The sequence below is a fragment of the Triticum aestivum genome, chromosome 2D (assembly GCF_018294505.1).
Source record: "Triticum aestivum cultivar Chinese Spring chromosome 2D, IWGSC CS RefSeq v2.1, whole genome shotgun sequence".
NCBI classification, from domain to species: domain Eukaryota; kingdom Viridiplantae; phylum Streptophyta; class Magnoliopsida; order Poales; family Poaceae; genus Triticum; species Triticum aestivum.
This window is the reverse complement of record NC_057799.1, coordinates 172,691,326-172,716,210: the sequence shown is the minus strand read 5'-3', so window position 1 is coordinate 172,716,210 and position 24,885 is coordinate 172,691,326. Positions and strand designations below refer to the sequence as shown.

Here is a 24,885-nt window from a genome sequence, read left to right as displayed (position 1 = left end):
CGCAAGTACAAGTACAAGTTCCCACCCAAGGTTGATGAATGGTTGGAATTTCAATCACGGAAGGCGGACTCACAAGAAGCTATACTATATGACAACGAAGAGTGGAAGTACGAAGTGAAAGTGCCAGGAGGAACCACAAATGATGGCCGCCAACATGGAGGTCGGGCTTTCAAGGTGTCGTTAACATGTTGTGATTGCTCTTGCGGGAGGCCATCGTTGCTTCATCTCCCATGTTCACACTTGTATACCGCCGGTCGCGTTAGGAATGTGGACGTCAATCACCCACTCACTGTGAGAGAGTCGGAGTTCTCAATCATGACGGTCAAGAAAACATGGGCTCCATGCTTTCACCCATACTTTGACCAATCACAATGGCCGGAGTACCATCGAGTTCAACTATGGCCGGATTCGGAGTTGAAGGTTGTTAAACGGGGTAGACGTAAGACAAAGCGTCTTAGAGGCTACATGGACGGATGGGGCCATGGTGGCCGCCGCGAAGCGGGCAACGACCAATTCCAAGAGCCTCGTGAGAGCTACCGTTGTGGGGAATGCAAAGGTCATGGCCACAACAAAAGAAAATGTACAAAACCAAGGAAAAGGTCCAAGAAAAATGATGCAAGCACAAGCCAACAAGGAGCTACACAAGGGCGCCAACCAAGTGGTAGCCAACAAGTGCCAAGGCAACCAAGTGGTAGCCAACAAGTGCCAAGCCAACCAAGTGGTTAAAGAGGATCTAGGCAACAAAGAGGGCGGCAACTAGGACTTACAAGAGGTTGTGGTGGTGGTAGAGCTCGTGGTGGTGGTCTAGGCCGTGGTGGTGGTAGAGCTCATGGTGGTGGTGGTGGCCGTGGTTATGGTCTTGGCCTTGGTGATGGTCTTGGCCTTGGTGATGGACTTGGTCGTGGTGGTGGCCAAGGGCAAGGTCGTTATAGAGGAATGTTTGGATACCTCGATGGACCATTTCCGTATGTTGCTCACTAAACTATAATGTTTCATATGTTCTTGTTTTTCATATGTTTTTGTTGTCCTTATTCACTAATATGTTGCAATGTACATGTTCTTCCATTTGTTCTTATTGTCATTACTAACTATTATATTTCACTCATTGTAGGTATGGCGGCTTCTCAACCAACAAACCAACAATGAAGGAGGATGGCGAAGATGAGATGGCGGGATGGTGGGAGAAGGCTGCGAAGAAGCTGAGAGAGGAGGATGCAGCCGCACTAAAGAAGAAGAAGGAAGAGGAGCTCGAAGAGAAGAGGAAAGAAAGAGAGAGAATGGACCATGAGTGTCGCGCTAGGGAGCATGAGTTGAAGAGGAAATGTGAGGAGGCACAGAGGAAGCGTCTCAAGGATTTTGAAGAAAGAACCTTGAAAGTTTGGGCATTTGAAGCTGAAAAAAAGATAGGGAGAACAAGATATTCATGGGGAGGGTGGTTAAGGAGGCTCACCGCATAAGGAAAAGGGAGGAGGAATAGGAAGAAGAGAGGAAGAAGAAGAAGGGAAAGGGGCCTTGCTCTACGCAATAGAGCTATGTCATCTTCAACTTGCTTGTGGATGATGACCATGTTATCCTCTAAACTATGCTCTTCGATTTGGTTGTGAACTACTATGTCTCCTCCTCGATTTGGTTTTGAACTACTATGTGTCGTGAAGTACTATGTATTTCCTCCTCGATTTGGTTGTATGAACTACTCCTGAAGTTGAAGTACTATGTGTTATGAACTACTATGTGTCGTGAAGTACTTTGTGCATATGTTGTCTTCACAGTTGTTTGCTTGCTATGTATCAATCCTACTGCACATCATCATACTGTGTGCATATGCTATCTTCACAATTCTATGTTTGCCAAAAAAATCGCTAAGTCCAAGTGCAACGCCTAGCTCAGAGGCGCTACACTGTACAGTGTGGCGCCTCCAGGCTAGGCGCCACAGCAACCTGTAACTGGCAAACCTTCTGTTGCTCTCTGGATAGCTCTTCACAGGTGTGCAGCGCCTCCGAGCTAGGCGTTGCACTGCTTCGTGTGACGCCTAGCTTGGAGGTGTTGCATGCCTGGGAAGAGCTATCCAGAGAGCAACAGAAAGTTTGCAAGTTACAGGTGGTGTAGCGCCTAGCTTGGAGGCGCCACACCGAGCAGTGCAACGCCCCCGTGCTAGGCGCTGCACTGCTAGGTGTGGCGCCTCCAAGTTAGGCGCCACACCAGCCTGTAACTGGAAAACTTTACGTTGCTCTCTGGATAGCTCTATACAACCGTGCAACGCCTCAGAGCTAGGCGTTGCACTGCACTGTGTGGCGCCTATCTCGGAGGCGTTGCACGCCTGTGTAGAGCTATCCAGAGAGCAACAGAAAGTTTGCATCCATTTTGGGGAATAATCGCTAAGTGTTGGTGTGGCGCCTAGCTTGGAGGCGCCACATTGTACAGTGCAGCGCCTAGCTTGGGGGCGTTGCACTGCTTGGTGTGGCGCCTCCAGGCTAGGCGCCACACCAGCCTGTAACTTGCTAACTTTCTGTTGCTCTCTGGATAGCTCTATACAGCCGTGCAACGCCTCAGAGCTAGGCGTTGCACGGCACTGTGTGGTGCCTATCTCGGAGGCGTTGCACGCCTGTGTAGAGCTATCCAGAGAGCAACAAAAAGTTTGCATCCAGTTTGGGGCCAAAAATTTGCTAAGTGTTGGTGTGGCGCCTAAGCGCTGCACTATACAGTGTGGCGCCTCCCTGCTAGGCGCCACACCAACACTTAGTGTTTTTTTGTCCCTCAAACTGGGTCATTTCAGGCACATTTTTAGGCACATATACTTGCATCACAGAATAAACAGTAATGATCTTCATTATGACATTTTCAACACCTCTTCAACTTCAACAAAGACAACATTTCTTAGAGTGACCATCACTTCAAGTTCAACATTACTAAGACATACAATCACTTCAAGTTCAACATAAGTAAGAGCTACCACCACTCCAAGTTCAACGACATAAGCAAAACCCCCACTAGGCGAGTTACATAACAAATAGAGGAGGACGACTAGTTCCTTGTGCGCTTTTTGGCTCCTCCCCCCTCCTGCTGGCTATCTTCTTCGCCTTCCTAGGAAGAGCAACACACTCCGGCTCCGGTTCCTCCACGCCATCCACATAGTCATCCAAAGCCGCCATCCGCTAGGTGCTGACCGTCCTTTTGCCTCTTTGGCTGAAGTCTTCGGGTGTGTATTTATTGATTCCCTTCCTAGGCTTTAACTCGTATGCTGACCGAACTTGATAGGTCCCCAAGGTCATATCATCAACGACCTATTACAAAAACAAAAGATATGGAAAAGACCGTGCGTGAGGATAAAGTTACCAATGCATCAATAATTGAATATATGCTCATGCCATACCTCTTGGGTGACCACACCCACATCCTCATCCTCCAAAGGATCACCATGACCAGAAGTGGGATCTGATGGTGTTGCCGACCTAGACCGTTCTGGTGATACATAATCGGGGTCACGATAACCGACAAGGTTTGATAGCCGCCTTGGCGCTGCAACATGTACAAGTGAATGAGATATCGAACGTAGCAACACATGTTAAGTGGTAGTTTAAAGGAGATGTGAACCTTAATGAATGCTCGAAGTGCACCTTCCCCATCGCTTTTCCCAACCGGGGTTGTCTCCAGAATAGTCTCGGTCTCATCAGTTGCTTTCTTGATCTGGGCACGCTATAAAAAGAAACGTCATTAACGTGTTAGGCAAGCGAAGATGTGAATAGTGCGAATGGAAAAGCAAAAAGGGGGAATACCACAAAGTTCATCATTGGATCTGAAGGGACTGAGGTGCCTTCCCTGACTAATTTGTTGTACTGGTGCTGGGTTAGCTGATCGAAAACGGTGGGATCTTCCAAAATCTCCTTAGCATACGCCGGCTTGCATACCTCCACACGGGTACTTGCAAGAAACCATGTGAGATAGTTGTTGAACGCGATCGGGCAGTGCTCACGAAGCTGGGCTCGTTTTCCAGCCTTAGCTTGCTCCACACTAAGCGCGAACTGTACGACATACTTCCTGTGATGCTTGGCCTAATCCTTGACCTTCCGCTGCCTTCTCCTATCCAACCTGCGAGTTAGAAACAGAATATTAGCACCATCGAAACTGCCGAGAAGCTGCTAAGTGCTCAAGGTTAATCATATCTTACGCATGTAGCAACTTGTCCTTGTCCTCCCACTCCGGCGGGTGTGGCTGGAACAGACCAAACTGGCGGTACACCCGATGTGGCAGGTGAAGCTCAACCGCCCATTTGCATATGAGTGGGCACCGCATATGCCAAAGATCCCTATCCCTAGTGCACATCGGATTCAGCCTGAACTCTAGAGGGTTACCAAAACTATCCCCTCTTCCATACGGCTCCCATTCCACCTGCAAAATAGCATAGAATGCAAAATTGATTTCGAGTTACGATAGAAGCATGAGAATCACTTATGCAATGTCGAGTCACCGGCTCAGCCGTGATCGTGTCCAGCTCGCTCTTGTACAACTTGTACATGACCGAGGAATCATCCGTCGTCTCATTTAACACATCCCACTTGTAAGCCCAAGTGGGGAGCCGTAGTGGGTCGTCTTTGTCGTCCCAATCCTCGTACTTCACGGTCTTCGGTCGTCCAACCGGCAATCGCTCCCAGCTCCATATGGAAAGTGCGAGCATACAACCACCAATACCTCCAGATGGCCTACAACAGGCGTCGTCCAACTGCACATAAAAGAGAACATGGTTGAATTAACAAGAAGATCGCATTGATAATGTAGCAATGAAGTGAAAAAGAAACAACGTTATACCTGTCTATACAAGTAAGCCAGTGTCGCCGAACCCCAACTCCATTTGCTATCGAAGATGGTCAACGCCTTCAGCCACATCCATGGAGCATTCTTGCATGTGCCATCAGCAAACATAGTCCTGGATATAATGTACCACATGTAGACATGAGCATATGTCTTCACCTCATCCTCATTAACTTCCTCAGGGAAAGTACCAAAGTTCCATGCAATCCACGTGAAAGGAGCACCGGTTGCGACTCTTTCCTTCTTCTTGTCTTCTGCTTCTGGTTCTCGAGGCTTCGGAGGAACCATACCGATAAGGGCATGCATCTGCTCGCGCCACCCATCAGAATCGGTGTTCATACATAGAGGATTCCCCTCGACAGGAAGACCGGCGATCATAGCAATATCCTGGAGCGTCACGGTCATCTCCCCAGTCCGAAGATGGAAACTGTGTGTCTCCGGCCTCCAACGATCAATAAGCGCGATGATTGTTGCAGCATTGTGGGGTGGCGTCGACCGGCTGACCAACTGAATGAAAGGGAGAAGTCCTGTCTCCCTTACATACGGTGTGTATCGCTCATCATAGCGCATCCCCCCAAGGTTGACCCCGTGAGACCGAAACTTCAGAGGTTGAAGTTCCTTACAAAAAACAAATCATAAAATTACATATGGGGCATTTGTGTTTGAAATAAACACGAAATTCATAATACCGACCACTTTCATTATTACCCGCTGCTCCACCGACATAGCGTACGACCGGTGTTGATGGTCCCAGTGATCATCGAGAAGCCAAACCAACCTAACAATTTCAAACAAAGCTTTCTTGTCAACATGATTATCTTTTGAATACAAATAAACTGAAGTACGCCTACTATATGCAAAATTCAAAGCACATGTATCCAAAGCATTCTTGTCAATACAAATATAATTTCAATACAAATAAACAAAACTAGGCCTACTTCATGCAAGATTCAATACAAATATCTTTTCCATAGAAATAACATGTCAACCTATGTATCTAAACCATATCTTTTCAATAATATCAACTAAACTAGGGTTGCAAAATTAGGTATCTAATACATGCAAGATTATAATACATGCAACATTCTAATCTAACAAGGGTTCCCCAAATCTCATCCATGCAAGATTCAAACAAGGGTTCCCCAAAATCTTCAAAATAGCATACATTCTATGGATAGAAAGAAAGGGATCGGAGGAGAGTACCTTCTAGAATGGATTGGTGAAGGAATCCACGGACCAAATCGTCAGATCTGAAGGATTTGGGAGAGGGGAGGGGGAGAGGGCCGCCGCCGCGGCTTCTTCTATAACTGGTGCAATGGGGTGGGTGAGGAAGGAGAGGGCCGCGGCGGCTGCATGTAAGTCACAGTGCAGCGCCTGAGGGCTAGGCGCTGCATATTACATGTGTGGTGCCTAGCTCGGAGGCGCTGCACTGCTGGATGCGGGCCCAGGAGCTGCCACGATGGACAGAGGTGCAACATCCCAGAGCTAGGCGTTGCACCGTAATGTGTGGCGCCTGCGTGTCGGGCGTCACTCAAAAAGGTCACCCGTGTGAAATAGTTTTAGGTGCAGTTCATTTTGTGATTTGATTTTGTCTAGAGGTCAAAATTGTCAAATTTGCCCCCGGAAAGCACATGATGCACCCAACCCCGTATGCATATGGACAGTCGCAAGGCGGTACGCACTCTTCACAGTAAACCTTCCACTCTTTTGGTACGGGGCTCACGTGAGCCAAATCCCAGGTCACTTTTCCTGTTGTTCATTTCCAACTGAGGAAAGAAAAATGGTCTATCTAGGGCACATCTGCCCTAGAAAAAGAAAAAAGAAAAAAAATATCCGCACGAATCTCCGGGTAAAATTAATGAAACAAGACTTAGATGTGCAATAAGTAGGACACATCTAGATATGCTTTAGCAAAACTGAAAGAAAAAAGTACCCCTGGCCCAAACAAGGCCTGAAAATTTGCGATCACCTTTTTTGTATTTATCTTGATTCATATTCACCAAAATTATATGGACAGCCAGTGGACTTGACCAGTGTAAACAGAATATATCACCTTGGTGTAGAGATGACATGAACATTCATTCCTCCATACTGTACATCTACAGGCGCGGCATGCACCATCAACACAGGCACAACACACACAAAACGCATCACCCGTTTCATCATCATCTACTGGGAAGTCATTGCCGCTTGGTGGTCGAACAGGCGACCTTGATATTTAATCGGCCTGAGGCGCCATGGGGCGGTAGGTGGAACTGGACAAGTCGTAAGCTATGAAATGGACTGGAAAAGTTCCAGCAGTCTTAAGAAATCTATTAAAAATGATCTGCACAGTCGATAAGCCCGTCATTATTATTCCCAGCTCATCTACGCACCACCAAATTGGTATGGCAGCCAGATATACCATCATCCAGCACCTGTTTAAAAGAAAAAAAGTGTGAACGAAACTAAATATTTGCTGGCAGGTGATAAACAGACATTTTCCCAAACAGGTCACTAAACAAATGATACATCTTGGGTAAATTGATAGGGTAAGAACCATAAAGACCTTGGCATAGTATAACAAAATAGTTCTCTTACTACGTTTCGTACTTGTAGCAAGAAAGTGGTTACCTGTCTAGCGGTAATCCAACGTACCAGCACCCATTGTGAAGGGAAAGGTTAGAGAATCTGCATTACAATTAGCACTGTTAAATACATGTTGCAACAAACAAAAAGGGGGAAATCATCTTGATTGAACAAGTACCATCAGCAGAGCCATTGATAAAGTTAGCATGATTGTGCAGACCGTCTGTGATCATACTTTCAACTGGAATTTGAGTACGGTCACAATTAGCACCAATAATAGCAGCTATGTCAGGGGGGCTGTTTTCAAGAAATTGTTCCACTTGACCCATAAGTACGCTCGATTGGCTTTCCATGTACGCAAATGATTCGGCAGAGGTTGCAGCTCTAGCCGCTGCTATACTGAATATTCGACACAATAAAGTGTGACGCTTTGTCTGAGGATCACCATCAAAAGAGTACGCGTAACCACCATTTGAAGATCCTGATCTGGCATCTTTCCTCCACCTTTTCAAGATGTACTGAGGAGGAATGTCCTTGATATTCCTAGTGTCAAGTACCTTCAGCATATGGCGACATGGAATGCCTACAAACTCAAACCTCTTGCAACTACAATGTGACATGGAATTGAGCGAATCATACTTAACAAAATGATCTTTTGGATTGTCCTCGACAGTTATCCTATACTCACAGATTGTGCCCATCTCGCCACAGTTATATAGCATGCAATCCATGTACAATTCAAACTCTCTTTCAAACATTCTATAGGCAGCAGGTGTATACACATTTGCAGCTTGCCTTAATATTCGCATCGAAGGTGGCTTCTTTGTGCTCTGACTGGCACTCACATCAAGTTGCAGTTCTGCAGACCGACGATCACATAATAATTTTTCAAACTGCACAAAGAAACTCAAAAGGTCGAATTCTAGGGATAAATATATTTTAAGCTCACTACTCAAGTTGTCCTTCTGTTGGACGCTTTTCATATCAGCGTAAAATGCCTCACGACCATATGGTAATGCCCATTTCTCCTTAACAGCAAGAAGATCTGCTAGCCATTGATTATCTTTTAGGTCATGATTTTCCAACATTTCTCTCCATGCCATCAAAAACTCAGCCTCATCTTCACAATCAAATAGGCATCTCTTGAAGTTGTATTCTAAAGTTCTTGACCCATGGAATGCTTGACTTAACTGTTGAAGAGCATTTTGGTAAATTTGCCAAACACAAAAACGATGTGCTGTCTCAGGCCAACTTACTGCAACAGCTTCACTTATCACAGCCGATCTATCAGTTAACAATGTCTTGGGATGGGTACTATTCATTGCCATCTTAAAAGTATCAAATAGCCATCTGAAAGCTTCAAAGCTCTCATCATAAAGTAATGCAGTACCAAAGATGACAGTTTGCCTATGATGATTCAGACCTGTAAACAAAGCAATCGGCCTACCATAGCCTTGCACTTCATACCCTGAATCAAGGCATACTACATCACCAAAGTGGGTAAAATCCATGATGGACTTGGAATCTGCCCAAAGAAAATTTGTCAAGTTCCCATCTTCATCAGATTTTACTGCATAGAAGAATGAAGGGTTGTCATGTTGCATCTTTTGTAGGTACTCCAGAGTGGCACCTACATCACCATAGTGAGGAACTTTACACTTGTACCTTTTCCAACTTCTACCTTCTAGACAGTTTGAAGTGGCATCGTCTTTGATAAGATTTTGCTTGCCGTAACAATCGTCTAGTGCTTCATCATACAAATCTACTCCACAATCTTGATAACTTCCAGCCGTTAGTGATGTCATCACAAGATCAGAAGCTGCTGCGGCACCAAGACCGTGATTGTGGAAGGTGACAAACTCAGTGACATTATACTTGCCGTTAGATGCAAGTCTGATGACCATACATGCTGGGCAACCAGTTCGTGTCTCTGGACGAGGCTTCTTTACTCTATTTGCTCCTCTTTTCTTCTCACGGAACCCTTCTTTTGAACAAACAAACATCCTTCTAGTGATAACATTTTCAGCATTTACTGTCATGCTTGCCCTTCTTACGTTAAATCCAATTTTCCCTGCATACATGCTGTAAAATTCATATGCCTCATCTTCATTTTCAAACTCTGGCGTTACCACAGTATCATCCACCAGATTTTCTCTCACAGCCCGTGCTTTACGCCTAATTTTCTTTGCTTTCAACATATGAATCGTAGAAGCTGTTGCCAACTGATGGTTATGGTTTGGTACAAATTCTGTCAAACGGTACTTGCCATTGGGAGTAAGCCTAATGGTCATGCTTGCTGGGCAACCAATTCTTGTTTCAGGCCGTGGGCATTTTGATTCCTTGGCACCCTTCTTCTTCTCCCGAAAACCTTCTCTTGAGCAAACAAATGTCCTCCTAGTGATGATGTTCTTCGATGTTGTCCAGAGTGTTGATCTCCGAACAAAGAAGCCCACCTTCTCCGCATAAATATTGTAGAACTCATAAGCATCATTCTCGTCATCAAATAGCATATTTACTTCCGGCAACATCTTCTCATTGCAGCTATTAATCACAGGAAGAACATCGGCTGCCACCACATCCGCCACTGCTTCCTACCCATGAAGAATGGCAGCACCATGATAAGCTAATAAGGCTTTGTTCTTCCTTAAGACCTAGTGGAAAATAGACAATAGTAGAGAACATACCCCATTTTGTTGTGGATACGCAGGATTCACATGAGGAGGCCAAGATGTGCATGGACGCAGGACTACATGTCCAGGCCAGGACTGTTGTGCTAATCTCAGATCAGTGGTAGGGCCATCTGAAGCAGTAGGCATAGAATTCTGGACTAAGGGAGGTGGCACAAGCGGCGTAGCAATTCGGGGACCCTTCTCCTTCGCACCACCGCCACTGTTGCTGGACATTTTGTTCTACATACATGTATACGCCAGTCACGAGCACTCAAAACCCACTTGATAGACACAATGAAGCTTCTTGTAATTGCACTCCACCGCTAGGCAACACAACTTCAAGAAAAAAAAATGTGGTCAATAAATGAAGCAGCAGTTTACCAATCAACCTTTGGACTATTTAGTCTAATACATCCTGAATACAAAAGAATGAGGCGATAAAAAGAGGATGAAAGAGGAACTGTTGATTGGCCAAGAAATTAGCATAGATGAAAACAAAATCAACCGAGAAATCACAACAAATTCTTCCACAGTAGAGCTGAACCTGACGGCCAAATTGGATAACCTACTGCTAGATCCGTCCACAAGCAGAACTCGATCCAAGTCAAGCTATGCTGCGCAGCCGGCTGGATTTCACTGTACACAAGATTACCTTAAAAGTCCTCGGGTAGGACGGAAGGACTGAGGAAGGAGAGGGAATTGTGATTCCGTACACAATGGTGGCCATTACCATGCAGCCAGGCAGCGGTGGGCACATGACTTAAGGCAGACTTAAGCCTTTAGGGAGAGGGCTAACATTTTCACCGACCTCACTAATGGACAAGAATGTCAGTACATGTTTATACATCTGTAAAAGTTATTTGTGACATAAACTGTGAAAAATCCCAATTTAAGCAGATCAAACCACCCATTACCTTCCCTACCATACCTCAATCCTTGTATTTGCAATTCAGAGTATTTTCCAAAACATTCAAACCCACCACACAGCTCAATTATGAACACAATGGCCACCACTATGGATCAATCCCTAAAAAACCCAATTGCCCAGTCAACTAATATACCTACTTATACCGACTGAGAACTCCCAAGCATGACAAATGGGACACCCAAGACCACACCACTAACTCTATGCATTCGGTTTATTCAGTTTGGTAAATACCCTTTTGTGGTATGTACACTATCCATACTTCGGTTAATATGGTACTATAAAACTAAAATGCAATTTGGCTTTGGTATATACTAAACTATTTCGGTATGGCTTTGATTAAACCAAAGTTGACGCAAATTTAAAAATGAGAGAACGACGCTTTCTTCCTGTCCTATGTATCTCTGAAGGTTCTGAACTTCTATTCCATACATTTGTCACAACAGGACTTGCATTAGACTAGCCATGACAATTAATTAGCACTAGAAAATTAGAGGTTAGTGAAGACATGGATGGATAAACTTCACAAACTAATTAGATGCTGGGAGCAAACCTTATGATGTCAAAGACAAGTCATCTTTGGACCGTAGCACTAGCAGTATAGCATTCCATATTATGCTACAGAACATAACATAATATGTCTCACCATGAGTGTTCAGATAACAGGAATCACAGAGAGAATAGAAGAACACAGCGTCAGTTCGTCACAACCTCCAATGGCCATGGGGCACGAGCATTGCCACAATACCAGTTGCCAACTTCACAAGATCGCAGCTTAGCACTAACTACCACAGCCCAAGCAGCTTTACAGTTCTCAGCAGCATTGTAAGTTCCTTCAAATCTGTAAAAGTCAAGCAAAATAGGCAACATCAATTTATGAAACCTACGTATAAGACATGATATCGATGGAATTGCCATTGTTCAGAAACCTATTCGCAGCAACAAAAAAAAAGATCCCATTCATTGGCTCATTGCAACTTTGCCACCATAGTAATTAACTAATTAGGTACAGGAATTACCTGAAGCTTTACTAGGTTGTGCTTGCGCGGGGACGGAGAACGCCGGGAAGCAGGAAGCTGCAACCTGCGAGGGCCGGTGGGTACGGCGTCGGACGGGCGAGTAGCTGAGCAGGCCGCTCGCCTGACGGCGGAACGGCGCCGGAGGCGTGGCGATGCAGCGAGGTTGAGCGCCGGACGGCGAAGCGGCGCCGGAGGCGTGGCGAACTGGCGAAGCAGCGAGGCTGAGCCGTTGAGCCCCCAGTGGTGAGCGCGCCGCCGTGGTGCTCGCTAACGCTAGGGTTCGGCTGCCGGTCTGCCCGATGCGCTAGCTGCCGCTTCGGGTAGGGCTGGGCGTTCGGTTAATGTGGTTATTACGGTTCGGTTTTTTATAACTTCGGTTTTAAAGAAATGGCAACCGAAATAACCAAACAAAAATTAGCAACCGAACCATATTAACCTAAATATATCGGTTCGGTTTATTCGGTTAACCGGAAAACCGAAGTACGTGCACCAATCAGAGCCACCACTTATATGAGCAGCTATTTGCATTGCACAAAATATACAAATAATAATCACAAGAGCTAGCAACCTTAATAGAAAATATGAATATATGATAGTTAAAATGTCACATCGTTGGCTGAAAAACACAACTTTGCTATATATATAAATGGATAGTGAATAAAGTCTCACGTACATAAATATATCAAATAGTCTCACTTATGTAGTAGCAAAAGCAAATAGCATAATTCTTATTTTCTCACACACAAGTGGAGGGAAATCAAACAAAAGGCTATCAAATAGCTGACTGGTGACAGAAACGTGAATAAATGGGACTTCATCACAGGAGTAAGGCTTCAAGATCTCAGATCTGCAGTACTACTTTCATGGCTCCATACGGCAACCTTGCCGGACGCAAACATCTGAGGATTTTGTACAATAAATTTATTGGCATACCTCAATAGCAACTGCATGAAAAAGATGTATATTTTTTAACCTGATAGGCTGTAACTAATAGGTAGTAAAGTTATCAAGAAACTGCACCATGTTTAGGAAGTACGATCATCCATGATGACCGAATTATCCTTATTGGAGTTGTTCTTCGAAATATTGAGCCCATTTATTTCTTCAAGCAATGCTGAAAATATAAGTAAATGATATTTAATTCATGAGTGACATGGGAGAAATCTAACAAAAATAACTCAAGTAAATTATTGACTTACCTTCCTCTAGCTTAGTTAATTCTGCAGTGTCCTCTTCATCATTTACAGCAATAGATCCCCTCAACCAATCTTGTGTGCAGACAAGTGCTTGGACCATGAATGGAGTTAAGGAGCTCCTGAATGGATCTAAAATACGACCACCAGTGCTGAAGGCCGACTCAGATGCAACCGTAGATATAGGAATTGCTAAAACATCACGGGCCAAATGTGACAATACTGGGAATCTAGAAGAATTGACCTTCCACCACTCACGAATGTCAAACTTGTTGCCATCTTCTTCATTCTCCTCGGAAAGGTACTTCTCAAGTTCAGATGTACTAGCAGTAATTCCAAAAGTGCTCGTCCTCATCTTTTGAGCAATCAAGGACTTCATTAAACTTGTGCCACGGGCTTCAGGTTCTTGTGCTACATTGGACGGCTGCACTTTATCACTTGGAGCATATATCTTTCCATATTCTTCAAATAACTCGTGAAGCGTCTTACTTATTTCAGTCCAAACTACCTGCCCTTGGGTCTCACCAAACATCTCCAGAATAGCTATCTTTATGTAATTTGACAACTTGTACCTTGGATCAAGAGAAACCGCAATAAAAATAAGGATGTTGAAGCTTTTATGACCCCCCAATATTTATTGTACTTAGCTATCATCCTCTTAGCCATGTCCTTGCGCAAAGAATCTTCGCTTTCACACCATTGCCGCAACAAGATGATAACATCGGCTATCTCATGAAAAAATATGTGAGCTGTACAGTGTAGCGACGCGGAAACACGGACGGTAAGCTTGTAGAAGTGTTCCAAAAATTATGTCATCTTTCTTGCATTATCCCAATCTGCGGCTTCTGGAACTCCCGGACCTTTCTCACCATTTAAATCAAGTGCATAGTACGGGTCCTCATAAGCATACCTATAAAAAACTTGCTCATACGTTGCTGCAGCTCTCAACATAAGGTATATTGAGTTCCATCTAGTAGGCACATCCAATGACAAAAAGGCTTTACTTTTAACTTTCTCTAGTTCAACACATTTCTTAAACCTTGTAATTCTAGCAGGGGAGTTCTTCACAAACTTTACAGCAGCTCGCACACGTGCCACTGAAAGGTCGATTTCCTTTAGTCCATCAGTAACCACCAAGTTTATAATATGCGCAGCACATCTCATGTGAAAATACTTCCCTTCAGCAATACTACTTTTGGCTTTATTCATAACCCTCCTGATATAATTTATAGCACCGTCATTAGCAGAAGCATTGTCAACAGTTATTGTGAAAACTTTATCAAGCCCCCAATCTACCAAGCATCTCTCCAAGTGAAGGAAATATGCCCTAGAGGCAATAATAAAGTTATTATTTATTTCCTTATATCATGATAAATGTTTATTATTCATGCTAGAATTGTATTAACCGGAAACATAATACATGTGTGAATACATAGACAAACAGAGTGTCACTAGTATGCTTCTACTTGACTAGCTCGTTGATCAAAGATGGTTGTGTTTCCTGGCCATAGACATGAGTTGTCATTTGATTAACGGGATCACATCATTAGGAGAATGATGTGATTGACTTGACCCATTCCGTTAGCTTAGCACTCGATCGTTTAGTATGTTGCTATTGCTTTCTTCATGACTTATACATGTTCCTATGACTATGAGATTATGCAAATCCCGTTTACCGGAGGAACACTTTGTGTGCTACCAAACGTCACAACGTAACTGGGTGATTATAAAGGTGCTCTACAGGTGTCTCCAAAGGTACTTGTTGGGTTGGCGTATTTCGAGATTAGGATTTGTCACTCCGATTGTCGGAGAGGTATCTCTGGGCCCACTCAGTAATACACATCACTATAAGCCTTGCAAGCATTGTGACTAATGAGTTAGTTGCGGGATGATGTATTATGGAACGAGTAAAGAGACTTGCCGGTAACGAGATTGAACTAGGTATCGAGATCGACGATCGAATCTCGGGCAAGTAACATACCGATGACAAAGGGAACAACGTATGTTGTTATGCGGTCTGACCGATAAAGATCTTCGTAGAATATGTGGGAACCAATATGAGCATCCAGGTTCCGCTATTGGTTATTGACCGGAGAGGTGTCTCGGTCATGTCTACATAGTTCTCGAACCCGTAGGGTCCGCACGCTTAACGTTACGATGACAGTTATATTATGAGTTTATATGTTTTGATGTACCGAAGGTTGTTCGGAGTCCCGGATGTGATCACGGACATGACGAGGAGTCTCGAAATGGTCAAGACATAAAGATTGATATATTGGAAGCCTATGTTTGGACATCGGAAGTGTTCCGGGTGAAATCGGGATTTTTCCGGAGTACCGGGAGGTTACTGGAACCCCCCCCGGTAACTTAATGGGCCTTAGTGGGCCTAGGTGGAAGAGAGGAGAGGAGGCCAGGGCAGGGCCGCGTGCCCCTCCCCCCGAGTCCTAATAGGACAAGGAGAGGGGGCGGCGCCCCCCCCCCCTTCCTTCCTCCCCTCCACCTTTTCCCCCTTCCTCTCCTAGTCCAACATGGAAAAGGGGGGGAGTCCTACTCACGGTAGGAGTAGGACTCCTCCTGGCGCGCCTCTCCTCCTTGGCCGATGGCCTCCCCCTTTGAAAGGATCGATATAGTTGACTAGAGGGGGGGGGGTGAATAGGCAACTAACAATTTTTAGCTTTTCTTTACCAAATTAAACTTTGCATCGAAATAGGTTGTCTAGATATGCAACTAAGTGAACAATCTATATGATGCAATGACAACAAGCACGCAAGCAAGTAAGAGATATAACACGAGTAAACTTGCGAAAGTAAAGGAACGAGATAACCAAGAGTGGAGCCGGTGAAGACGAGGATGTGTTACCGAAGTTCCTTCCTTTTGAAGGGAAGTACGTCTCCGTTGGAGCGGTGTGGAGGCACAATGCTCCCCAAGAAGCCACTAGGGCCACCGTATTCTCCTCACGCCCTCACACAATGCGAGATGCCGTGATTCCACTATTGGTGCCCTTGAAGGCGGCGACCGGACCTTTACAAACAAGGTTGGGGCAATCTCCACAACTTAATTGGAGGCTCCCAACGACACCACAAAGCTTCACCACAATGGACTATGGCTCCGCGGTGACCTCAACCGTCTAGGGTGCTCAAACACCCAAGAGTAACAAGATCCGCCAGGGATAAGTGGGGGAATCAAATTTCTCTTGGTGGAAGTGTAGATCATGGCCTTCACAACCAGTCCCGAGCAAATCAACAAGTTTGATTGGCTAGGGAGAGAGATTGGGCGAAAATGGAGCTTGGAGCAACAATGGAGCTTTTCGGGGAAGAGATGGGTCAACTTTGGGGAAGAAGACCCCCTTATATAGTGGGGGGAACAAACCAACCGTTACCCCACTTCTGCCCCGCAGAGAGCGGTACTACCGCTGTGCCAGCGGTACTACCGCTTGCCACTATAAGCGGTACTACCGCTCCTCCCCACGGTACTGCCGCTTGGCCCATAGCGGTACTACCGCGGTGGGAGGGCGGTACTACCGCATACGAGCGGTACTACGGCCCCCCACAGCCGCGGCCAGTACCGTAAAACCCGACACGAAAAAAGAGCCCTCGAATCGAGGCGGTACTAGCACGAGACCACCGCGGTACTACGGTTGGGGGCTACTAGCGGTACTACTGCTCTGGAGCGGTACTACCGCTCCCAGAGCGGTACTACCACTTGTGGCACCCAAGCGGTACTACCGCTCCGTCCCGCGGTACTACCGCTAGGACCAGAGTGAGCACACAGTTGGGGGCTACCAGCGGTACTACTGCTCTGGGCGGTACTACCGCTCCAGAGCGGTACTACCGCTTGTAGCACCCAAGCTGTACTACCACTCCGGCCCGCGGTACTACCGCTGGGACCAGAGAGAGCACACTGAGAAGAGAAACGAGCCCATCATTGAAACGAAAAGGCTCGGAGGGAGGGGCAAAGGAAGTGTACGTGATGATTCCGCCCTAGCCTTTCCAAAACGGACCCCCTCTTGATAGTACGGTGATCCCTATGAAACTAGTCCACCAAACTAATCCGAAAGGACTACACCGTCTTCGCTTCAAGCTCCGAGGGGAGGGAATCGTCTCGTGCCAAAAGGATGAATATCTGAAAAACACTCAATGCACACGATTAGTCCGCAAAAGCATTGTCATCAATCACCAAAACATCTTAGGGATAAATATGCCCTTACAATCTCCCCCTTTTTGGTGGATTGATGACAATACGGGATTTGCACAACTGGGAAAAGACAAAGGACATAAGCAAACCCTAAATCTCTAAAATATAGACGGGCTCCCCCTAGATGTGTGCCATCAAGATAAGTGCTTTGGACTGCACAACACACATACTAGGATCAACACTCCCCCTGTATTTTAGAGACCAACAACCTAAGCGAGATACAAGATAGCAGGATATATAACATAATGAAGCATGTAACTCATGAGATATCAAATGACTAGAGACAAAAATAAAGATATGATAAGGATAGGGTAGCATATGTCTCACACCATATGACTTGAACTAAGGTCTCACTGAACACAAAACCAAGCAAAGCACAAGGTAGCACACAACGAAAGCACAAAGGCAAAGACACACTCGCAACACAACGACGCAAATCCCTAAACTCTCTCCCCCTTTGGCATCGAGACACCAAAAGGGGCAAAGAGCTAACCTATGGCTCCAGGTGAGAGCATGCTGAGGATCTCGAACATCAGGACTCTGCGTGATCATCTGCACTGCCATCCTCGCCCGGAAACCGCTCGGCATCTGAATCGGTCCATGGACAGTGCTGCTGGATCCACTCCTCCTCCTCAGTAATCTGACCCTCAGAGCCGCTGGTGACGGTCGCACCCATCTGACGCATAAGCTCCTTGTGACGTCCCCTTGCCTTCTTCTCAGCCACATGAGTCATGTACTGACCGTGAGACTCCATGCAGAACAGCTTCTTCATCTTGTGTTTGAGCTTCTTTGCCCAAGAGGGCTCTGCCGCAGAAGGCTCTGTCCCAGAAGGCACATAATCCTCATCATCATCACCGGCATCAGCCTCGTCCTCGGTCTCCATGGCAGCAGCAGAAGATGGAACTCCAGATCTACCCCAATTATCCTTCTTCCTCAGACGCTTGATCTCATGAGAGACCAACTCTCCAGTTTCCAGCTGCTCCTCAGGATAGGTATGTCTCCAGGCCCTCTCAATAAGCAACATAATGAACGGACCATAAATTGGGCACTTGCGCTCAGAAACAGCCGCCAGAAGTTTAGACCACATGACATGAGAGATGTCCAGGGACTCGCCAGTGTTTGCTTCCTTCTCACGCTGGCAGAAGAGAAGCATGTCCACAAGATAAGAGTGTACCATGTCCAGATTCCCAATACGAGGGAAGAGAGTCTCGCGGAAGATACGGTGAAGGATGTCCAGATAGGCAGACAACTCATAGGTTTCCTTCCTGGTCTCAGGGTTGACCTTCCGAGTACAGTAGGGCCAGAGGGCTTGCTTGTGAGTGGAGGTAACATTTTGGTGAGGACGAAAACCGACTGGAGTCTCGAGCCCTTGATCTTCCACCTCAAGCAGCCCCATGAAGGCCTGCCACTTGACAGCTAGCACCTTCCCATTAGTCATCCAAGTCAGAGTCCTGTCTGCATCAGTTCCTAGGTGAACAGTGGCAAAGAACTGTGCCAGCAAATCTGCATCAAAGTCCTTGTTGAACTGCATGATCCTGAGAATGTTCAACTGAGAGCACATCTGAAGGGCATCACAAAAGTACTCAGGGTCCTTCTCCATAGCATCCGTGTTGATGGAATGAACATTGACAAAGAGGTTCTTCTTAGCCTTGATCACATCAAAGTATGTGGCATACTGAAACCGGTTCCAGAACGGCCGATTGACAAGGTTGGGTTCTTGGTCTTCCTCATATGGGTTGCGCCAACGCCTGTCCCAGAATTCCTTGCTAGACATCTCGGTCACCTTCTTGCCACTTGGCTTCGGTCGGCTAGCAATCTTCTTCTTGCGAGGAGGATTAGCACTTGAGGAAGCACCCCCTGCCTGCGGTGGAGCACTGGAAGAACCACCTGCAGTCTTAGATGAGCGGTACCGCTTTGACGTTGAACGCCCGGGGTTGACACGGCGGACTTGCTGCTCAGGATGTTCATCACCTGGAACCAAACACACGGACACAAGAAACAACCAGAAGGAACGATCAAAACCAAATAAACACAACACAAATGGATCAACATGTGGTAGGAAACGATGGAACTGGGCATCCGGCGGTAGTACCGTGCCTGTACTGCGGCAGTACCGCACAAGCGGTAGTACCGTGCCCTCCCAGCGGTAGTACCGCGCAATATGGGCGGTAGTACCGCCCGAGACGGGGCACGGAGGATCCCTACTGCCGTGGTCAGATCCGGCACTACCGGGGATGCCAAATTCAAAAATAAACCTACCAAACATTAATCCAAAGAGTCTAGTTGCCTTCTCCAACCTACTCAAGCCTAGATTTGGCCAAAAATCTAGAGATGCAACTACTACTGCCCCTAAAACGCGAGATCTGAAAACTAGACAAGAAGAGAAAAGGAACGGGGGCAATACCGGCATCCATGGCAAGAGGACGAGGTGGGGATCGACTCCACCGAAGGGAATGGAGAGGGACGGTCCGGAGACGGAGGGCCGCCGGAGCCCTCCCGCGGCGAGATGGCGCTGGAGAGAGAGGAAGAGGAACCAGGGGACGAAGCAAATGGGTATGGGGTGGAGGAAACCACCCCTGCCCACGACTTAACCCCCTGGCCCCGCCCCTCAGCGGTAGTACCGTGGTGATGGGCGGTAGTACCGCTTAGCCACATAAGCGGTAGTACCGCTCCGTGGAGCGGTAGTACCGCTCCAGCGGTAGTACCGTGCCTTCACAACGGTAGTACCGCCCAGCGCAACTCAAACCAGACTCAACACCTATGGTGCAAAACGAAAGACGGGAAACAACGGCAAGAAGACCAACAAGAGCACTAGCAAGAGAACAAGAATCACACGCCTCTATACGAGAGGGCGGTGGCCGAGGCCACCTATGTTTGAGTCACTTGGTATGGCACCGCGAAGAATTATCCTTGGGCCCATGACCAAAGCTCGTCTTTGAAGCACAAGTACCATCAAAAATGGCTAATGTGAAAGAGTGAGATCAGTTTATGCATTATGGGGGGGAGGGAGAGTTCATTGAGAGAACAACACTCCCCCTACGTCCATGCCTACACCTAGACAAGAATGCACAATGAATGTGAGGGGTGTGCAAAGGTTCAAACCACATTGCTCGAATCAATGATATTTAGCTCATGCCTTAACTCGCGAAATCTTGCTTCATCCAATGGCTTCGTGAAAATATCTGCAAGGTTATCATGAGTGTTGACATAGTTGAGCTCGATCTCCCCTCGCCTAATATGATCCCGGATGAAGTGATACCGAATCTCAATATGCTTTGTCTTGAAGTGTTGCACCGGGTTGAGAGAAATCTTGATAGCACTTTCATTGTCACACCAAAGAGGCACTTTGTCACAAATGACACCGTAATCCTTTAAAGTTTGCCTCATCCATCAGAGTTGTGCACAACAACTTCCGGCCGCCACATACTCCGCTTCGGTGGACGAGAGAGACACACAACTTTGCTTTTTAGAAGACCAACTTACCAAAGAGCAACCAAGAAATTGGCACCCTCCGGAAGTGGACTTCCTATCCACTTTGTCTCCCGCCCAATCGGAGTCCGAATAACCTACAAGTTTGAAGTTTGCTCCTCTTGGGTACCATAGGCCAAAGTTTGGGGTATGAGCCAAATATCGAAAGATTCGCTTGACCGCCACAAAGTGGCTTTCCTTAGGTGCGGCTTGAAACCGTGCACATATTCCCACACTCAACATGATATCCGGTCTAGATGCACAAAGGTAAAGCAAGGATCCAATCATGGAGCGATATACCTTTTGATCCACCGCTTTACCATTGGGATCAATGTCAAGTTGGCACTTGGTGGGCATTGGAGTGGAAGCCGGCTTGACATCACTTAGCTTGAATCTCTTTAGCATGTCTTGAGTGTATTTGGCTTGGTTGATGAAGGTTCCTTCTCTTCTTTGTTTGATTTCGAATCCGAGAATGAACTTCAACTCTCCCATCATAGACATCTTAAACTTTGAGGTCATGAGAGCGGCAAATTCTTCATTGAAGGCTTTGTTAGGGGAACCAAAAATAATATCATCAACATATAGTTGGCACACAAACAACTCCCCTTTAACCTTCTTAGTAAAAAGAGTGGGGTCGATTTTCCCGATTTCGAATCCACGATCTTGTAACAACTCCGTAAGATGCTCATACCACGCACGTGGGGCTTGTTTAAGGCCATAGAGCGCCTTGTGGAGTTGATACACATGATCGGGGAAATAGGGATCTTCGAACCCGGGGGGTTGTTTGACATATACCAACTCATTTATGGGACCATTAAGAAAAGCACTCTTCACATCCATTTGTTGCAATGTGAAATTATGATGAGAAGCATAAGCAATCAACAAACGAATAGATTCAAGGCGAGCGACGGGGGCAAAGGTTTCACCGTAGTCGATACCCTCGACTTGGGAGTAGCCTTGTGCCACCAAACGAGCCTTGTTGCGAACAATGATTCCATGAGCGTCTTGCTTGTTCTTGAATATCCACTTGGTTCCAATGACATTATGATTTCCGGTTGGCCTTGGCACTAACTTCCACACTTGGTTATGTTCGAAGTTGTTGAGTTCTTCATGCATGGCGTTGAGCCAATCCGGGTCCTCGAGCGCTTCAAAAACCTTTTGGGGTTCGACACAAGAAACAAACGCATGATGTTCACAATAGTTTGCTAATTGTCTACGAGTGCTTACCCCCTTTCTTAGGCTTCCAACCACATTCTCCATGAGATGACCTTTGGTGGTGAGCTTGGAAGCGATCTTAGCGGCACGACGCTCCAATTCCTCCTCGGAAGTGAAGTGAGGAGGGGTTACTTGATCATCTTGAGTGTCGTCTTGAGCTTGTTCTTGATCTTGAATTTGCTCGAGGGGAGGAACTTGACCTTGGGCATCATTTGGTGGATCACCACCATCTTGAGGTTGATCTTGCCCTTGATCTTGTTCATGAGGTTGAGGGCCTTCACTTTGTTCTTCGGAAGCGTGTGGGTCTTGGGTTGGTGATGGCTCCACTTGAGTGGAGCATTGTCCTTCTCCTTCGGCCACAAGGGGTTCCTCAATGGGTAGGATATATCCAACACCCATTCTTCTTATGGCTTGGGGAGGAATTTCATCACCTACATCACAAGTACCAGTTTGCTCCACTTGGGAGCCGTTATTCTCATCAAACTCCACGTTACACGTCTCCTCAATAAGTCCCGTGGACTTATTGAGAACACGGTAAGCATGGGAGTTTGTAGCATAACCAACAAATATGCCCTCATGAGCTCTAGTCTCAAATTTAGACAAACGAACACCTTTCTTGAGAATGAAACACTTACACCCGAACACCCGAAAGTACTTGAGGTTGGGCTTGTTACCGGTGAGTATCTCATATGGAGTCTTGTTCAAGCCTTTGCGGAGATAGAGCCGATTTGAAGCATGACACGCGGTGTTGATGGCTTCGGCCCAAAAGTTGTATGGAGACTTGAACTCCGCCATCATGGTCCTTGCCGCATCCATCAACGTCCGGTTCTTCCTCTCCGCAACACCATTTTGTTGAGGGGTGTAAGGTGCGGAATATTGATGCTTGATCCCCTCATCACTAAGAAACTCATCCAGGGTGTAGTTCTTGAACTCGGTGCCATTGTCACTTCTTATAGTCAAGATCTTTGCATTGTGTTGACGTTGGGCTTCATTTGCAAAGTCAATGACTGTTTGTTGGGTCTCACTCTTCCTCTTGAAAAAATACACCCAAGTGTATCTAGAATAGTCATCCACAATTACCAAGCAATATTTTCTACCCCCAAGACTATCAAAGGATGGAGGCCCAAAGAGATCCAAATGAAGGAGCTCCAAGGGCCTCTTCGAGTAAAGGAGAGTCGTGGGAGGGTGAGCCTTCTCATGAAGCTTTCCTTCGATACAAGCACTGCAAGCACGATCTTTAGCAAAACTAACGTTCGTTAGTCCACGGACATGGTCCCCCTTGAGAAGACTTTGCAAAGATCTCATATTGACATGGGCTAAACGGCGATGCCAAAGCCATCCCACGTCAACTTTAGCCATTAGGCATGTTGCGGTCTTAGTGGGTCGCTCCGAAAAGTTAATCACATAGAGACCGTTCTTGACATGCCCAACAAAGGCTACTTTAAGAGTCTTGCTCCACAAGAGGGCCACGGTATCAATATCAAAGAAAGTGGCAAAGCCCATGATAGCAAGTTGACGAACGGAAAGTAAATTGTATGCAAGGGACTCAACTAGCATGACCTTCTCGATCGTGAGATCATGAGAAATGACAACTTTGCCGAGTCCCAATACCTTAGAAGACGAGGCATCACCCCACTCGACATTGGTGGGCATAGATGGAATCTTGTGCACGTCCACCACCAAGTCCTTGCTTCCGGTCATATGATTTGTAGCTCCACTATCGAGTAACCATGATCCCCCATCGGAAGCAAACACCTACAAGAGATCAATGCTTGGTTTTAGGTACCCATTTTGTAATGGGTCCTTTGATGTTAGTAACAAGGGTCTTAGGAACCCAAATGGACCATTCAATATACTCATGAGGAGAACCAACAAATTTGGCATAAACATGCCCATCACTTGCACGACATAACACATAAGAAGGATTAAAGTCGCCGGCTTTGTTGGATGGGGTGGAATTGCCCTTCTTGACACCGTCACCCTTCGCATTGTTCTTCTTCTCCTTGGAAGTACCCTCTCCCTCTTTCACAAAAGTTTGCTTGAGAGGGGGAGGTCGTTTGGTCTTGTCATTCTTCTTCTTGTTCTTGGGCTTGGGAGCGAACCCAATCCCCTCCTTGGCTACAACTTCCTTTTGGTTTCTCAAAAGGTCGTTGAGGTTCTTCTCACCTTGTATGCATGACACAAGGCCTTTCTCAAGTTGCTCCTTCAACTTAGCATTCTCCTCAACAAGATGCACATGCTCACAACAAGGGTTAGTAGCATTTGCATTATCAATTAACACCATATGAGGAAAGGTGGCTTTCTCCTTAGTTAGCATTACTTGGAGTTGATCATGAGACTCCTTGAGGCTAGCGTGAGCACCCTTCAAGACTTTGTGAGCCTTGTCGAGAATGTCAAACTCCTCTTTAAGTCTAGCAAGATCAACCCCAAGTTTTGCCTTCTCGGAGTTTAGCACACGAGACACAACAAGAGCATGATCAAGATCTTTCTTTAACTTAGCATGATCATCGTTGTATGACTCCTCAAGAGCCAAACGAAGACCACGCTCTTCGTCAAGAGCATTGGAAAGATCCGAAATCTCATCGGCATAGTCACGACTATGCCCCTCCATCTTAGAGATGGTATCTTCGTGAGCCTCGATCATGTCATTGGCTTCACCAAGTTGTTCCAAGAGAGCAACGAAGTGCTTCTTGGATTTACCCTTGAGTTTACCCATAAAGATCTCAAACTCATTTTCCTCCACATTTGTCCCCTCATGTTCATCAATGCTATCCGTCAAAGAAGGATGATTAATGATGGTAGTTTTGATGTTGGAGGTTACCTTATTG

The 24,885-nt window shown here is 46.2% G+C and overlaps 1 protein-coding gene across 7 annotated transcripts; it reads right to left on the bottom strand.

Annotated features, from left to right (window-relative positions):
• Window positions 1-6,764: 6,764 nt before the first annotated feature.
• On the bottom strand, window positions 6,765-12,324 carry LOC123052408 (protein FAR1-RELATED SEQUENCE 5). 7 transcript variants are annotated; one of them, XM_044475562.1, is made up of 7 exons: window positions 11,988-12,324; window positions 11,680-11,809; window positions 11,522-11,586; window positions 10,059-10,379; window positions 7,553-9,965; window positions 7,420-7,476; window positions 6,765-7,223 (listed from the first exon to the last, which is right to left on the bottom strand). In XM_044475562.1, exons 4-6 carry the CDS (start codon window positions 10,275-10,277, stop codon window positions 7,424-7,426), a joined length of 2,685 nt encoding a protein of 894 aa, XP_044331497.1. In that variant the 5' UTR covers window positions 10,278-10,379; window positions 11,522-11,586; window positions 11,680-11,809; window positions 11,988-12,324; the 3' UTR covers window positions 6,765-7,223; window positions 7,420-7,423. The 7 variants fall into 7 exon arrangements, with proteins under 7 accessions (XP_044331497.1, XP_044331496.1, XP_044331500.1 ...); XM_044475561.1 differs by having other exon boundaries at window positions 10,696-11,809; XM_044475565.1 differs by having other exon boundaries at window positions 7,553-9,958; window positions 11,522-11,809.
• Between the last annotated feature and the right edge of the window lie 12,561 nt (window positions 12,325-24,885).

Coding starts and splice junctions, on each gene's coding strand:
- LOC123052408 (XM_044475561.1), bottom strand. CDS start 10,277: ATGTCCAGCAACAGTGGCGGTGGTGCGAAGGAGAAGGGTCCCCGAATT. Junction 9,966..10,058: donor CGTATCCACAACAAAATGGG/GTATGTTCTCTA, acceptor CTTCATGGGTAG/GAAGCAGTGGCGGATGTGGT. Junction 7,477..7,552: donor TATCAATGGCTCTGCTGATG/GTACTTGTTCAA, acceptor ATTGTAATGCAG/ATTCTCTAACCTTTCCCTTC.